The 15,871-nt window shown below is 36.0% G+C and overlaps 2 protein-coding genes across 2 annotated transcripts; one reads left to right on the top strand and one right to left on the bottom strand.

The window, feature by feature from the left end:
• Positions 1 to 726: 726 nt before the first annotated feature.
• LOC105111051 (extra-large guanine nucleotide-binding protein 1-like) lies at positions 727 to 6,708 on the top strand. The gene is made up of 8 exons (XM_011006290.1): positions 727 to 2,217; positions 2,325 to 2,462; positions 2,554 to 2,658; positions 2,753 to 2,938; positions 3,920 to 4,100; positions 4,584 to 4,825; positions 5,372 to 5,535; positions 5,771 to 6,708. Exons 1-8 carry the CDS (start codon positions 1,084 to 1,086, stop codon positions 6,360 to 6,362), a joined length of 2,742 nt encoding a protein of 913 aa, XP_011004592.1. The 5' UTR covers positions 727 to 1,083; the 3' UTR covers positions 6,363 to 6,708.
• A 4,547-nt stretch (positions 6,709 to 11,255) lies between these two features.
• On the bottom strand, positions 11,256 to 15,260 carry LOC105111050 (uncharacterized). The gene has a single exon (XM_011006289.1). It carries the CDS (start codon positions 14,469 to 14,471, stop codon positions 11,649 to 11,651), a length of 2,823 nt encoding a protein of 940 aa, XP_011004591.1. The 5' UTR covers positions 14,472 to 15,260; the 3' UTR covers positions 11,256 to 11,648.
• Between the last annotated feature and the right edge of the window lie 611 nt (positions 15,261 to 15,871).

The following is a 15,871-nucleotide window of genomic DNA, read 5'->3' as shown; positions in this document are numbered from 1 at the left end:
GTTTAAAAAAAACTCAATATTAATTTGACACTCAATTTTATAATCATTTATTTTTGTTATTATATAAATTAAATAAAAAATAGTTTAGAGAAAAAATAAGTTATTAATTCCAATGAAATTTATTACCTGGTTTATGAGTTTGATATGTTGACCCGAGTTATCTAATTAATAAATTTAATGGGTTTATTTATCAAACCTAATATATTTTTTTAATTTTTGATCTTTTAATTTTTCTAATTATTTTTTTATTTTATTTTTCTTTAATATTGAATTAATTGAAAAATATAATTTATAGTTTATTTTTTTTTATTTTTTATAGGATTATCATGATCTTAAATAAATATTATTTTTACAATTAATTTTTAATTTTAAAAGTATTTAATATTATCATAAAATTAAATATAAATAATTTATAAAAAAATTATTAAACCTATTAAAATTTATAGCATAAATTGTAGGGTAACCGAAATCAATTTAATTTGGTATTATCTCACTATAAAAAAATATATCATTTTAAATTTTTTTAAAAGTATTATGTTATTTTTTTTCAAGTTATTTTTAAATTCATGAAATTAAATAATTCATTTTAAATAATTTCTATACAGTTTATTTTAAAATTCAAGTTAAAAAAATCAATCTGATAAATTATAGAATTGAACTACTTAATTCCGATGGCACTATGAAAGAAAGAACTATACTAACGGATCATGGCAAAATATACTGATAAGCTCGCAATACCCCATTGAAGGTCCTAGCATAGGAGCTCCTGCCTGGTTCTCTTACTTCCAGCCCCGGAGCCGCCCCCCCAACAAAACACACATTCTCTTGACTTCTCTTATCTACTTCCCCAAAATACTTTGTCCTCTCCTTCCAAGCTACTTCTTCTTTCCTTGTAGATTTCACTTTCAATCAGCTCTGGCATTTCCCTCTTCTCCAAGCATTATTATTCTTTTCTCTTTTTGTAGAATCTCACTTTATTTTCAAAACCCAACAACCCGAACATAAACCAAAAAAAAAAATGTTTCCTCTTCTTCTCTTTGAGGTTAGGATTAGGGCTTCACTTTGATCTACAAATTTACCAAAATGTGTCCAGTTACAGAAGATGGAGTTCAATACTCATTTGCACTTGAATACACCGGACCCCCAGTGGGCTACGACATCCCACGCGCCGTCCCAATCAACGTCAACAGCATCCCTGTTGCCGCCGTAGCTCCCCACATTAATTTCCAACAAAATATCACTTTACCTGTAGTAAAACCTCTGTTACCCGCCTCTGATCCCATTAAAAACCCAAAATCTGCTAATACCGGTGAAAACCCAGGTAAGGATTGTGGATCTGAAGAGGCAGCTATAACTGTATCACCAACTTCCGTTATAGAGAGAGCTGTAGATCATAATTTGCAAGAACGTGTTTTTTCTAGCGAGTTAAGTAGTTCAGGTTTATCTAATGATGCTGGTACAAGTTCAAGTACTAATAGTTTTGATGACAAATCGCGTGATGAAAGTTTGCTAAAGTTGAGGGTTTCTAATGAATTGTCTTCGAATCGAGATTGGGAGTCAAATGAATCTGTTTTAAGTAGTGTTGATGTTGATGATGAGTATCCGTCTTCGCGTGTTTCTAGTGTTAAGGTTTCAAATAATGAGGTGAATGGTGAGGGTAGAAAAGCCCCAGCTGTTACTTTTCGCGATATTGAATCGAATGATGGTGGCGGTGATATTGATGGTGAATTTGGTGGCAACGAGGGGTTTTCCGAAGAGGAGGAGAGGGTTCTACGGATTAAACCAGAGGCCAGAAGTAAAGGGAAGAAAGGGAGTTGTTATAGGTGTTTTAAAGGGAGTAGGTTCACGGAGAAGGAAGTTTGTCTTGTTTGCGATGCGAAGTATTGTATCAATTGTGTGCTTAGAGCGATGGGATCGATGCCAGAAGGGAGAAAATGTGTTACTTGTATTGGATTTCCAATTGATGAATCAAAGCGTGGGAGCTTAGGAAAGTGTTCGAGGATGCTCAAGAGGCTGTTGAATAATTTGGAGGTTAGACAGATAATGAAGGCAGAGGAGTTGTGCGAAGCAAATCAGTTGCCTCCGGAGTATGTTTATGTGAATGGAGAACCTCTTTGTCATGAGGAGTTAGTTGTTTTGCAGACTTGTTCGAACCCGCCTAAGAAAATGAATCCTGGAAACTATTGGTATGATAAAGTGTCCGGTCTTTGGGGAAAGGTGAATTTAGCATAATACTTTTGGTGGTTATGTTCTTGTCATAATTTGATGCGGTTTGTTTCTTTATTATGGACTTTGATGGTTGTTTCAAATTTTCAATTTAACAGGTAGGGCAAAAGCCTTCCCAGATTATAAGTCCTCATTTGAATGTTGGGGGTCCAATTAAGGCAAATGCTAGCAATGGAAACACACAGGTTTTCATGAATGGCCGGGAGATCACAAAAGTTGAGCTTAGGATGTTGCAGGTTGAGTTTCAGTACATGCTCTTCTTTTTGTTTGTTTTGAATGATTTAATGTCAAGGGTTTTCGTATTGAGACATTTCATTGAAATTGCAGCTGGCAGGAGTTCAATGCGCTGGCAACCCGCATTTTTGGGTGAATGAGGATGGATCATACCAAGAAGAGGGACAGAAGAACACTAAAGGTTACATTTGGGGCAAGGTATGCTTTATATGGAACCTCATCTCTGCCTGAATTTTCCCTTTCCACATTTATGAATGCATTTGGAATCATTTGTCTGCTTGTTACTTAACAGGCGGGAATGAAACTTGTTTGTGCTTTCTTATCACTACCTGTTCCTTCAAAACCTTCGAATTCTTGTGGAGAGCAAGTTAACAGTCTGATTAGCAGAAGCATCCCAGACTACCTTGAGCAGAGAACACTTCTGAAGCTTCTTTTAGTTGGATCTAGTGGCTCTGGAACAAGTACTATCTTTAAGCAGGTACTTTCTCAACTAGGCTCCTCAAAATTTTTTTATGTTAAGGATCACCTATCTTTGCTAAGTCTCATATTGTCATGGTCTCATTTTCCATCTTAAAACATCCGAAGATGTTTCAAAAAGTAGATGGATGTAGTGGGGTTTGTTGTCTTTACTTTGTTTTATATGCTTGTGGTCTCTTTTCCTGTCTAAGCACATCCAAGTGATGTTTCAATATAGGTACATTCATGTTATTCTGTTAACTTATGTTAATGCATTGCCTTGATTATGAAATTTATTTGGAGAACCTTGGATGATAAAAGTAAAAACCAGTAACAACATTCAAGCTATGCATATTCTCAAGCAACTGTCAAACATTCCCTCTATCCCAAATTATATTTCCTTATTTTATTTGCTCAAAACTTTAACTTTTAGTAAACGTGGATCCCATTTATATTTCTTTGTGCTTACCATAGCAGATCCCATGGTGTGATGAATGATATTTAATGAAGGATAAAATGGAAAAAATTGAGAGTAAAAGATTTTTATAAGCAGAACTTTTCCAATCCAATCATATATACTATGCTTAAAAATGGTAAGCCAAAGTTAAACTTTGAAACTAAGTAAACCATCAACAAAAGCAATGTATATAGATTAAAAGTGAGTTCAATAGGCTCAAAACTGCTGGATCAATTAAAAGGCCAACTAATTTGTGTGGCCATGTGGGTGTTGTGCCATTGCACCATTTGTCATTGCCCATAAGGGACTGGTTTATAATTCCTGACTACACATTGAAAGAGTTCTTGTAAATGAACCTTGTTCTGTAAGTGTCATCCTTTTAGTATGCATTGATCTCTGTACACGGATGCTTATACTTGGTTTCTCTACTTCTGCCTTTGGTAATATTGGTATCATACCTTATCCTGCAAAGCATGGCTTTTATGACATGCTATTCAATGCTGTAAAAAATTAGCTTACTTCATTTTAATTTGATGCTTTTTTCAGGCAAAGATTCTTTATAAACCTGTCCCTTTCACTGAAGATGAGCGTGAAAACATTAAATTGACAATCCAGAGTAATGTGTATGGTTATCTTGGTATACTTCTTGAGGGCCGTGATCAATTTGAAGAGGAAAGTTTAACTGCAGTGACAAAAGAGCAATCTACTGATGAAACAGAACATATTGGTATGTTGAGTCTCTCTATTCTTGATTTCTTCTCAACTTGTATATTTTTTTCCTTGTTCTTTGTATTTTTTGGTTGGAGAATGACCCTCGTGTTTATCCCTGACACATGTGGGTGGGTGTGCACAAGGGGGAAAAAAGTAACAGATGTTGTGTAACATTTGTAATTTTTAACAATCTCGTTTGTTGTATGGGAATACATTAGATTCTTACTGCCTCTTGTCTCCAAGTAGTGTATATAAGGAAACAGATTTTATGTGGGAACTGGGATGGCCCTAAGAAGTTGTTCTGTCTTCAAGATGTGATTAGATAAATATGATTTGTAGCATTGATGAATAGCATGCAGTTGCAGAATGTGTTGAAACCACTAACAACTTACAATGTAAAAGTAGGTGTGTGACAGCTGATTGATATAAATTTACTTTAAAACTCTTCTTGGGCTTATATTCTGTTAAGTTCCTGAAAGAAAATGTTGTGTAATAATAGGGAGTACAAGTAACACGAAGCACCAAACTATATACTCAATTGGTCCAAGGCTTAAAGCATTCTCGGATTGGCTTCTGAAGACTATGGTATCTGGGAATTTGGAAGCAATTTTTCCTGCTGCTACTCGCGAATATGCGCCACTAGTTGAAGAGTTGTTGAAGGATGAAGCCATGCAGGCCACTTATAAGCGGAGAAATGAGTTGGAAATGCTACCCAGTGTGTCAAGTTATTTCCTGGAGCGGGTAAGATCTTTTGTCAGGTTCATTTGCTTGGTGCAAATTTGTTAGACTATATTTGGTCTATACATGCTTCTCTGTTGTTACTTGGTAGTATTTAGTCAAGATGTGAAGTTTTCTGTTTTCATGCTTGCATCATTTCTGGCTGAAGTTAGAGCCATAAAATATCTTAAAAGAGAATAATTTTGATTTTCTGACTGATATAGAGGAACTGACTGATATTGTTTTTTTTTTTTTAATTTATTTATTTATGAAAAAAGAGCAGTATTGTAATCTGCTTTAACAGTTGCCTGATGGTATGGTATTCATGTTGATAGTACATGATTCATGGTTAAAATGGGATTCATTTTGGTTCCTCAGCTTGCCTAGGTTGAGCCAAGTGCTGCTTTAGTTTCGCTCATTAGACATTGGTAATGTTTAAGCTTATGCATTTTGTTGAACGAAGGTTTACAGACTATTTTGTTTCATGTCATTGTGCTCTTGCCAAATATATCTACATGATAACGCAACTGCAGTTTCTTTGTTACCGCTGCTAAATTATTCTCTCTGCAGGCTGTTGATATATTGAGAACAGACTATGAGCCCTCAGATTTGGATATCCTATACGCTGAGGGTGTTACTTCATCAAATGGGCTTGCTTGCTTGGATTTCTCATATCCCCAATCAGCATCTGACGATAAATATGACACTGAAGACCAGCATGATGCTTTGCTTAGGTAGGAGCTGTCGTTTATTAAGAAGTGCCTTAAATTTCTGATGGTTTTAGTTCTCACCTCTGTTATGAAGTAGCTCGTAAGCAATCACGGTGTTGCTTCTGTGCTATTTGCTGTACCTCTGGCATGGCTTGCCTAATTCTTCTATCTCATCACGCAGGGACATTATTAAATATGTAGTCATTTGTAGAGGTATCCTTTTATTGTTAACATTTCCCCCCTTTACTCTGGTCACCAGGTACCAACTAATTAGTGTACATTCACGGGGGCTTGGAGAGAACTGCAAGTGGCTAGAGATGTTTGAAGATGTTGGGATGGTCATGTTCTGTGTTGCCATGAATGACTATGATCAGTTTACAGTTGATGGGAATGGCTTGTCTACTAACAAGATGTTGCTGAGCAGGAAATTCTTTGAGAGCATTGTTACTCATCCAACATTTGAGCAGATGGATTTTCTTTTGATACTAAATAAATTTGATCTGTTTGAGGAGAAAATTGAGCGAGTACCGTTGACTCAATGTGAATGGTTTGATGATTTCCATCCAGTGATCAGTCGCCATCGCTCCAACAGCAACAGCAACAGCATCAATACTAGCCCCTCACTTGGTCAGCTGGGTGCCCACTATATGGCAGTTAAGTTCAAGAGGCTTTACTCTCTACTCACCGGAAGGAAGTTGTATACTTCTGTGGTCAAGGGACTCGAACCTGATAGTGTTGACGCGGCTCTTAAATATGCGAGGGAGATTATGAAGTGGGGTGAAGAAAAACCCAACTTCAGTCTCAGTGAGTATTCAATGTATAGCACCGAGGCAAGCTCCTATTCCCCCTGATGAATAAAGTAAGAAACGCTTTGTATATGGATCCTAGCTCTTAACAGCAGTTCTCATTGCCACTGTACATATAATGGCATGTAAATTAGCGGGAGAAGAAGCTCTTCATGCGAGAGCTGTTGCAGCTGGAAGATTGTCAAGCCGGCCTTGTAGGTTCATCTCAAAAAAATTATTTACAATATAAGACTACTATCATAGAAATTAGGATGAAACATTAGCTCTCCTCGACGCTCTGTGAAGGAACCGCTTGATGTTGTTTTTGTACCTTGCGTGTAGTTCTGTCCCCATCTGAACAGCGTTCGAATATTCATTTGCAATATAAGATGATATCATCAGATCTTCTAAATGCCGTCTCTCCTCAGACATCAGGTATATATCTAGTAACTGTAGTGCATGCTTTATGCTGCTCGGTAATTTTCAAAGTCAACTTAACATTAATTAAAATAAATATTCGTAGGAGGATTTAAATTTTGAATGAGAAAAGATATTTTTTTAAGCCAAAACTTTTCTATTTCTTTTTTTATTTACGCATTTGTTTTTAAGAGGCTTTTTTTTTTGTCAACAACATGGTTTATTTAATAAGGGAAAACTTCATTTTTCTTATTTTATTTTTTGACAAAAACATGTGCTTTTTTCATTGGTAGAATGTTTTTTTTTTAAAAAAAAAACAAAAACTTATCATGATCTTAAAAGAAAAAAATATTAAAAAATCATATTTTGATAATTTTTGCATGGCTATATAAAAAAAATAGAAGAATAATTGATTTATGAAAATATATAAGAAATTAACAATAAGAAATAATAATAAAATATTTTATTTTCATTAAATATTATTGTGTAATTTTTGTTTTGTTTTGTTTTTTTGTATATTAGGCTCATATATAATTATTATGAGAGTAATTGAAGATATTAACATAAAAATATCTAATAAAGAGATGATTTTTAAAAATATTATTATAATAATCAATTATTTTATTTTAAAGAACAACCCAAACACACATGTTTCTAGGCATACTTCAGTGTGCTTGAAAGAATATTCAAAATATGCCTCAGCAAACCTCCGCTCCTTGCCTTTGAAAATAAAGGCCAAGTGCCTCGTGGCCTAAGAGGCTAGACAAGCATTTTTAAAGTAGTCTCTAAAAAGAATAGTTCATGAGCTTAGATAATTTTTCAGCTACTTTCAATGGCTAGAAAATCAAGACTTGAATTTTTGAAATTTAAAACTCAGATTACTTGTTTTTCACATTAAAGTATAAAAATATATATAAAAAAGAACTAAAAAAACCTCAATAATTATATTACTACCTAGAAAACACACTTTAATAAGCTTAAAAACTCAAAATCAAATAAGTATAATATCTCTAGCTCAATATTCTATTTTGTTTAGCATGATTAAATGAATAAACAACCTTTATGGAGTTACCCTTGTCAAAATACAATTTATCAACACCAAAATTAATAGATTTAATGTTTGGAATGAGATTCTCTCTCCTTTCTTTTTACAATAACTTTTTTTCTCCTATCTTAATTTCTAATTTATAATGACTAGAATGTAAAAATAAAATAAAGTTTGATGTTTAAAATGAAAGTTTGAAACTACATGGACCAAAGTGTAGAAAAAGTATAGTGACCCCCCTAGAAAATTTGCAAGGTTTAAAGATATAGCATACCATAAAAAGTATTAATAATTAAGTTTATGTATGCATTATAACCATATTTTTCATGCACTCCTATATGACAAATATTTTCTTTCCAAACATTTCTTCATACTTATAATTATATACTATTATTTTTCTCTTTTAATTATATTATTATTATTATTAAAAACACATCGCGCTTGCAATATCTAGATATTATTTTTTATACTAGAAAATACGGACTTGCAGCGTAGCATAGACCCAATTCTAGTTTCTTCGTAATCATAATCACATACTATTATTCTCCCCTTTAATCACATATTATTTTATTTGTCCTCCTTGGCATATGTTTATCACACAATCATCTCCTTATATTTTCTCCCATCTGGGCACATCAAGAAAGGAATACAATCAAGAGCAAAGAGATGACAGAGTAACGAAGAAGGTAGTTTGCTGACATGTTAATAAAGAAGAAGCATGAGATTAGAAGGTAAATAATAGTAAGAAATATCACCTTTTAACAGACGGTAGCTTGCCAACGTTGCTGTAAGGTTGTAGAGTCCATGCTCACGCATATACTCAAACATGAAAGCAATTTTTTCTTTTTTTTCTTTGACACATGCAAAGTTGGTGAAGTCCTTAGATAGTGGCAAGACCAAAATCACTGAGTAAACATAGAGTGTGCGTTCCAATCGCCACCGCATTTCAAACTGCGGTTGGCCGTAAAAAGCATCTTCGAATAGTGGCCTTTTTTCTTTTTTTATCAAGCTTGCAAAGTACATAATCTAATTCACGTAGAGAGATGCTGACTTTTGCTGCAAACTGCAACGTGGATAAACTGGTTTAACTTCAAGCATATCTCATAGATGTCCTACTTGTATTTCAAGAAACCGACATCATAGACAGATCTTCGTACTTTTTCACAATTTGTGTTTATTAAGTGCAGTTCCTGAAAGAGGGACAGAGGGATGCTAATCTTCTGCTATTAAATGAAGTCGTACCAGAGAGATAACTCGCATGCGTGCACACCGACGTATTACGTATTATTATGAATACATGTTCTTTGTTAGAGCGATCCATAATTCTTGCTTGAAATATATATCACCCACTTCATGGCTTTGATTCCTAACGCAATGGCTGATTCAAGACTCTTATTTAATTCTTTTCCGGATAAAATATTGGTATTACATGTTTTATGTGCCGAAGTGGTTCTTCTTTTCATCTTTTAGAAACCATGATTGCTCTTCCTTTTCTTTTGTCTCTAGTGTGATATGCTTATGAACTTTATCTTCGACATCTTTTAGATTTGGGGTTTGGGACGCATCCAAATGGGCTGCCTGAGCTCGTGAACATGCTTTAATTTGGCTACAGGTATAGTGGAAGAAAACAGATACCTGCAGTGCAAGGAGTCACTGCATTCGTTACGAAGATGATGGGATATCATCTTGGGAAGAATTTGTTAATCCTTTCTATCAGCTGGCGAAGTGGGATATCATCTTGGGAAGATCTGAGAATTGGATCTTCCTTTAGTTACCAACCGGGACCCAATCACAAGCTGAAGGAATTCTTCACTTTTGCTTTTTGTTAATATTTAAGTGACATTTGGTTTAATATCTCAGAGCTTAGAAATGGTTGATCTGGCCTGCTGAAATTGCAGTGGTTTTAAATTTTTAATATGCGTAGTGGACAGAAATAACTGTGTACAGACACACCAGACCTTCAATTTCTGGTGACATGTTGCTTTCTCCTTTTGAGATTGGAATTTTTTTATTTGTCCTTATCAATCTTATTCTATTAAAAAGAATATAGAAAACAAAATTATAGTTTGAATCGGAAGGAACTCTTACCCTTTTCTCTTGATAATATGATATAATAATTTGGCATGGGATGCATTAGGTTGAGCATTTGAACTTTTAAGTATCTTCGTTGATGCAAGCAACATTTCTTGTTTATGATTATGACACGCAATATCTTCCAAGTCTTTCAGTTTAGTAGCCAACCAGGCTACCCCGAACAGTCTCATCTCACCAGGTGAAGCTTGTCAACTATTCACCGTCACCAACAACAGCGTAGAAGTTCCCTTTAGAAGCAACTCTCCCCACAGGAGAGCTGCTTTGTCAAGCAAGCGCCATTCTTTTTCATAGTTTATTATGCTATGCTATCTTTTGAATTGTACAGAGGATTTCCCACTTGAAATGGTAACTAAGAGTATCTGGCAGTTTAGTCAAGTGTTGAGGTTTCTTTTCCTTTTCCTTTTCCTTTTTCTTTTTTCTAGGAAAAAGCATGTAGTGATCATCATGATATGGTTTCAAAATGAAATTTGCAATGCCATGCCCACACCTACTTTACGAAAAGGACTCGTCCAGGCTCTCCAAGAACACTGAACAGTCAGAATCCACAATCAGCAAAAAGAAAGGAAGCAGAATCATGCATTTACGTCCACCATTATTTCCATGGGAAACAAAGTTAAATGGGTGTGGCCCAATGATGATTATTACTAGAGGAAATAGAGACCCCCTGAACTTGATGATGAGCTTTGGAGGTATCCACTCCCTGCTAACATCAACTCACTATTCCTCGGTGCATGACTTTGCACATACTAATGGTTTTGGACGTTTCTTTTCCATACTGCTAGCTTTAAAGTTAAAGAAAAGAGAAGCAGATTAACAATAAGACAACTACTTCGGATGAAGACGTATCAAACGTTTCTGCTTAGCACTACCTGCAATCTACCTAGACAAGGATGTGAAGGACAAAGCGGGCAGTCTGAACTACATGCTTGCTCAGCCAAGAGGACGCTGGCAGGAGAACGTAGTTTAAAGACCATTTCTATTATTCTTTTAAATTAAAACGAAAAACGACTTCATTTTAGAGAGAAAAAAAAAGGGTTTAAAAAAACATAAAAAGATAAAAGATATATTCTTGAAGTGTTTGGTTTGACTGAATCAACCAAATTACAAGTTGACTCCGAAAATCACCTGAATTTAAACCAAAAAAAACACTCATTCCTGGTCGAGCTTCATGCTGGCTTGTCAAGCGGAATTAGACCAGCATCTGTAATACTTGTTAAACCTAGTTATCCTACTTAAAGTCGATATCCAGAATCATCTCCTAACAGATATGCACTAGGCTGCGAATTTCATGGGATACCAGATCCTCTTCCCAACAAAACACCATTCTCTTGAGGTACAACTTAAGCGGTAACAAAGCTAATACTTAAGCATGCAGTCTCAAATTCAAGCTTCATAGACTAACAGGCAAAATAAGGTTTGAGTTTTTTTTTTTTTTGACAGATATGGAGCAAAAGCAGGAACGTTTTGGGTGCTGAAAGTTCTATCCATATAATTCTGCTTGGAGGTCAACATAACTTCCCGAGTTGATACAGATTCTAAAGCCACCTCTACCCAAAAAAAAAATGATGATGATAAAAGGGAGAAAGGGGGAAATATCAAACAAACAAGAATTAACAAATTCACCCATTGCATCAGAGAGTCATGAGGAAGAGCAAAAGGATCTGGCCACACAGATTTAACAGCCCTCAATCTTCGGCTCTGACTCTCAGATTTTGCACCCTAATTGATTGTCCATGCCTTCTAAGTTCATTTGTTTTCATCCTGGAACAAAACTATTAATACATATATCCCAAAACTCAAGCCTCCGTGCCCTCTTCAACAGTTGGGAGGCCACCGTCGTTGATAAAGGCTGGATTAAGAAACTTAGAAACAAAAGCCCACAACTTGTACACATCCTCAAAGTTGGTCAGGAATCCCAGAGATGCGGTGACTACCTCAACCCTTATGAACCCACTTTTTCCATTATGATGCCCATTTTCCATTGGTCTGCATAAAGAAGTATCTTCGAGGTTCACAGCACCGTATTGTGGTCTTGGGCTATCTAGAATCCTTATGTGACTAAGGAAACCAATGCCAAGAGAAACACCTTCTCTTTCAGCTAGCTTCTGAACAACTTCTGGATTTATAAGCCCCCGGTTTCTATCTCTGACATTGAAAGCTACTGCTGCACCCCTTTCATATTTTATTTTTGGGCCATAGATGTGTACAAGATTCACCCTTCTATCTCCATCTGGACTGGGTAATCTGAGTTGAAGTAAAGAGGTTACTAGCCAGTTGATCAAATATCTCAGTCGGAGAGTAGTTTTGTTGAGACCCAACATATTCACATGGTCCAAGTGTCGACAAATTATCTCAGGTTCCCTTCGATCCCAATCTTGCCCATCGACATATTCTCCATCAGTGCTGTAATCTTCATCATCCAGGCTGGTTGCAGATATCTCTCCTGGCTCCAGATTATGGCTCAGACGCTCTTTGTGGTTGTCCTCCATGCTAAATGATACCCTTCTTCCCCTGCTTGAATGTCCATTCTCTTCCAACCCAAAGAATCTACTACCACCACCATATCTACTCCCTTCCCTTCTCCCCAGCAATCTGAATTCACCTTCTGTTTCTCGTCTTATAGCACTTTCTTTAATCTCCGAGCAAATTGCAGCAGTTGAGCCATTTGTTAGGTTATGTTGCAAACCAGAGGTTGAATTATTGAGATGGGATCTGTTTACGGCAGAGTTTGAAAAGAAGCTGGTTCCAGGTTCCTCCTCAATCTCATGAACATGCAAACGATCTGAGCCCTTCTTATTGTTTCTTGAAGAGAGGTCTGTTCCTGAAAATTGTTCTTCTTCAGAAACCTCCTTAACATGGTCCAGTTCCTGTGAAACTGATAGAACAGCAGCATCAAAAGACAACACATGGTGGTCATCATGAGACCCTGAGTTTACCACTTTGTCATCATACATTGGGCTGCCATATACTTTGGATGTTGGTTTTGTGGAGAGTCTTGCGTTGTTCTTCTTTCCAGAAAACCAGAAAGGTGGTAATGGAGAGGCCAGTTTTGGCTTGTTCAATTGGCCTGCACTGTCTGATCCCAAGGGACTCTGACCCAAATCAATCCAGAATGAGTTGTCCGATGATTCATCTTCACTGAAGACAGGGCTTTTCATCACTTCCCCCACTGAAATACTTTCAGTTTCTTCAAATATGGTGCTCGTTCCATCTCTTTCAGAACTGTTCTCATGCTCCATCTCAGTCTCGAATACATCCCTCACCTGAGAAGATGTGAAAGCACCAGAAAAGGCAGGCAACTGTGTTACTGGATGATTTTCTGTGGCTTTTTCAGCATTCCCAGCAACCTCATCATCTTCAATGCCAACCAACCCATCCAACCCATCCACAGAATCACTCAAATACATAGGAAACTCGGGTGTAATCTTTACCATTCCAGACCCTGTACTGCCAGACTGATTTTGAAGGCTTCCCATCACTGATTTCTTGATAAGAAGACATCCAAAACCAGTAGGATCATATCCAAATACTCTGTAAAATGACGTAATAATGAAGTCAGGACGAAACAAGGACAGCCCAAGTGAATCCATATCTTTAGGTCCCAATGAACCAGCATCAAGCAAGACATGCCAATGGTTCTGTTGAGCTAGTGCCATCCACTGGTATGAATACTTCGCCCCAGTAACTCTCGACTGCACTGGAAATACAAACAAACCAACTGCTGAATCCTTCTTCCTCCTCTTCTTATTTGAAATTTGCTTTCTCAAATCAGTGGAGCAAAGCTTAAGAGTTGGCCATTTAAACCACGCACTATAAACTTTAGCACCCTTCTCTTTGGCACTTTGAGCCATCCAATTCACAGACTGGCTCTCGTAATCAAACATAGTCAACAACTTCTTATTGGTATGAAAAGGGTACGATTCAGCAAGCAATTTAAAGGCCGACCCTCTACTCACAGTAAAAACAAGACCATACTCATGCTCAGGGATATTCAAATAATCCATTATTCTAGTCTTTATATCATATTCCACAGTGCCCCTTTCAGCACCACCATACAGAGCATGATTACTCAAATTTGCAGTTATCTCCGACAAGCTAAATGTTGAAGAATCCCAATAATGCAAAGATTGAAGATATGAAAAAAGCCCAAATCCACAGTAATCAAGGCATACCTTTGGAGACAAATGTGCATACTCATCTGACCTTAACTGATCCACCTTCTCTGAAGACTGATACTTTGGATACATCATGAGGAACTTGGAGAATGCCTCACGAAGGTCAGTTATAGATTCTTCATCCTCAAATATTCGTTCAGCAGCTAACGCTGTGGCACGCAAGAATTCTCGCTGCGCATGGAGTCTTGCTAGGGATCTCGATCTCCCAAGACTCTCATCTTGGTTTGCAAGAGTCTCAGACTCCATATCTTGAGATTTAAGGAGTAAACCATCTTCAGATGCTTCTTCAAGAGCCTCCCTGAGCTTGTGTTCTTGAAGTTTTCGAAGAATAGATGAGTCCCTCTTGATATCAAGACTGGATTCAGACCCATTTTTCCTTCTGCTCTTCTTGTCCAAGAGTAGAGCAGCACACTGAGATATAGGCTTCCACAGAGAAAGATGCATCAAATCTTGTAACTTAACAACCAACTAAGACAAAACCAAGAAAGCAAATCTAGCTCAAGATTCAACGAAAACAATTTTGGTTTAGCCCATCTAAGAAAAACTCAAATTTATCAAAAACAAGGCTAAGTTTCAAAACCCTAACCAGATCAAGAAAAGCTCAGAAAGGAACACAGATTTTCCCCCCCCAAAAGAATCAGACTTTTTATAAGGATCCCAAAAACAAGAAACAGAATCTGTACAAAGATGTAAACTTCAACAAATTGCGGGTCAAAAACCAGAGCTCAGAATGAAATGTCTCAATTCCAGAACGTCCAACTCCCATTTCAGTAAAGAGTATAAGAAAGAAAACAAATTTAGAAGAAACCCAAGAAAGAGAGGGGAGAGAGCTAAGACCTAGAACCCAAAATCCAGATCCCCAAATCTTACCAAAAGAAATAAAACAGAAAAATGGTCACACAGTTTAAAGAACCCCTTTCTAAACACTCTTGGACCATCAAGACTCCATTAACACAAACTTAAAGAGAGCTCAGAGAAAGGATCCCTCTTTCTTTCCTTTTCTTTTAGTCTTCCTCTTTCTCTCACTGCACAACACAAATAAGAAAGCTTATTTACTACAACTCCAATCAAAGTAAAACATGCCCAGTTTTGCTTCGATAATGATAAGTTATAGTAACCCCACTCTGCTCCCTCTCAATTGACCCTCTTACCTTGACAAACAGTGATGAAAAGGACATTGACTTTGCTCATCCAGAGGTGTTTTTTGTGACTCTGTTTAGTTTTATTAATTATGGTAGTAATCAATGTATTATTTTTGGCCAATTAAGGGGTTTTTTCTTGTTTTTGTAATGAGTTATGTGTGTGGTGGGACCTACTCTGCCATTTTTCTTCAGTGTCTTTGATAAAAGTCAAATAATCAGCTGGTGGCTTGTAAAAGCTGTTTTCTGTCCAACTATGCAGCTCCAAAGAGTTCAGCTTCCCTTGCAAAACCTCAATTCATATTTTGCTACTTAGTTTTTTTTGTTCTATTTTAGTCTTTTATTCATAATAATAGTTGTGAGATTTGATAACTGAATCAAATATATATATATATATATATATATATTGAAATATTAGATAAATTTAAATTTGGTATTTATATCATTCTCTCTTATTAAAATTATATTATTTTAATTTTAAAAAAAATTATTATAGTTAACTCAATTGAGTTTGGCTTATAAATCAATTTGCTTTACTGAAAATCTTATCAAATTAACTATTGTGTTAGTATATTTTATAATTCAATTTAAAACTTGAGCTGATTTAATAAATTATAATTTTTTTAAATAAATTTACTTTAATAATTATTTTTCTAGCTTTTCTAAAAAATAGGTACTTTGCAATTTTTTTCATCTTTCCACAAT

The sequence above is a fragment of the Populus euphratica genome, unplaced genomic scaffold, assembly GCF_000495115.2.
Source record: "Populus euphratica unplaced genomic scaffold, PopEup_1.0 scaffold340.1, whole genome shotgun sequence".
Lineage (NCBI taxonomy): Eukaryota > Viridiplantae > Streptophyta > Magnoliopsida > Malpighiales > Salicaceae > Populus > Populus euphratica.
This window is presented reverse-complemented; position numbering and strand designations above follow the sequence as displayed.

Bases quoted from the DNA above. Each gene is read 5' to 3' on its own strand.
- LOC105111051 (XM_011006290.1), top strand. From the start codon at position 1,084: ATGTGTCCAGTTACAGAAGATGGAGTTCAATACTCATTTGCACTTGAA. The intron at 2,463-2,553 runs GTTGAGTTTCAG...TTGAAATTGCAG, and splicing joins TTGAGCTTAGGATGTTGCAG to CTGGCAGGAGTTCAATGCGC. The intron at 2,939-3,919 runs GTACTTTCTCAA...TGCTTTTTTCAG, and splicing joins CAAGTACTATCTTTAAGCAG to GCAAAGATTCTTTATAAACC.
- LOC105111050 (XM_011006289.1), bottom strand. From the start codon at position 14,471: ATGCATCTTTCTCTGTGGAAGCCTATATCTCAGTGTGCTGCTCTACTC.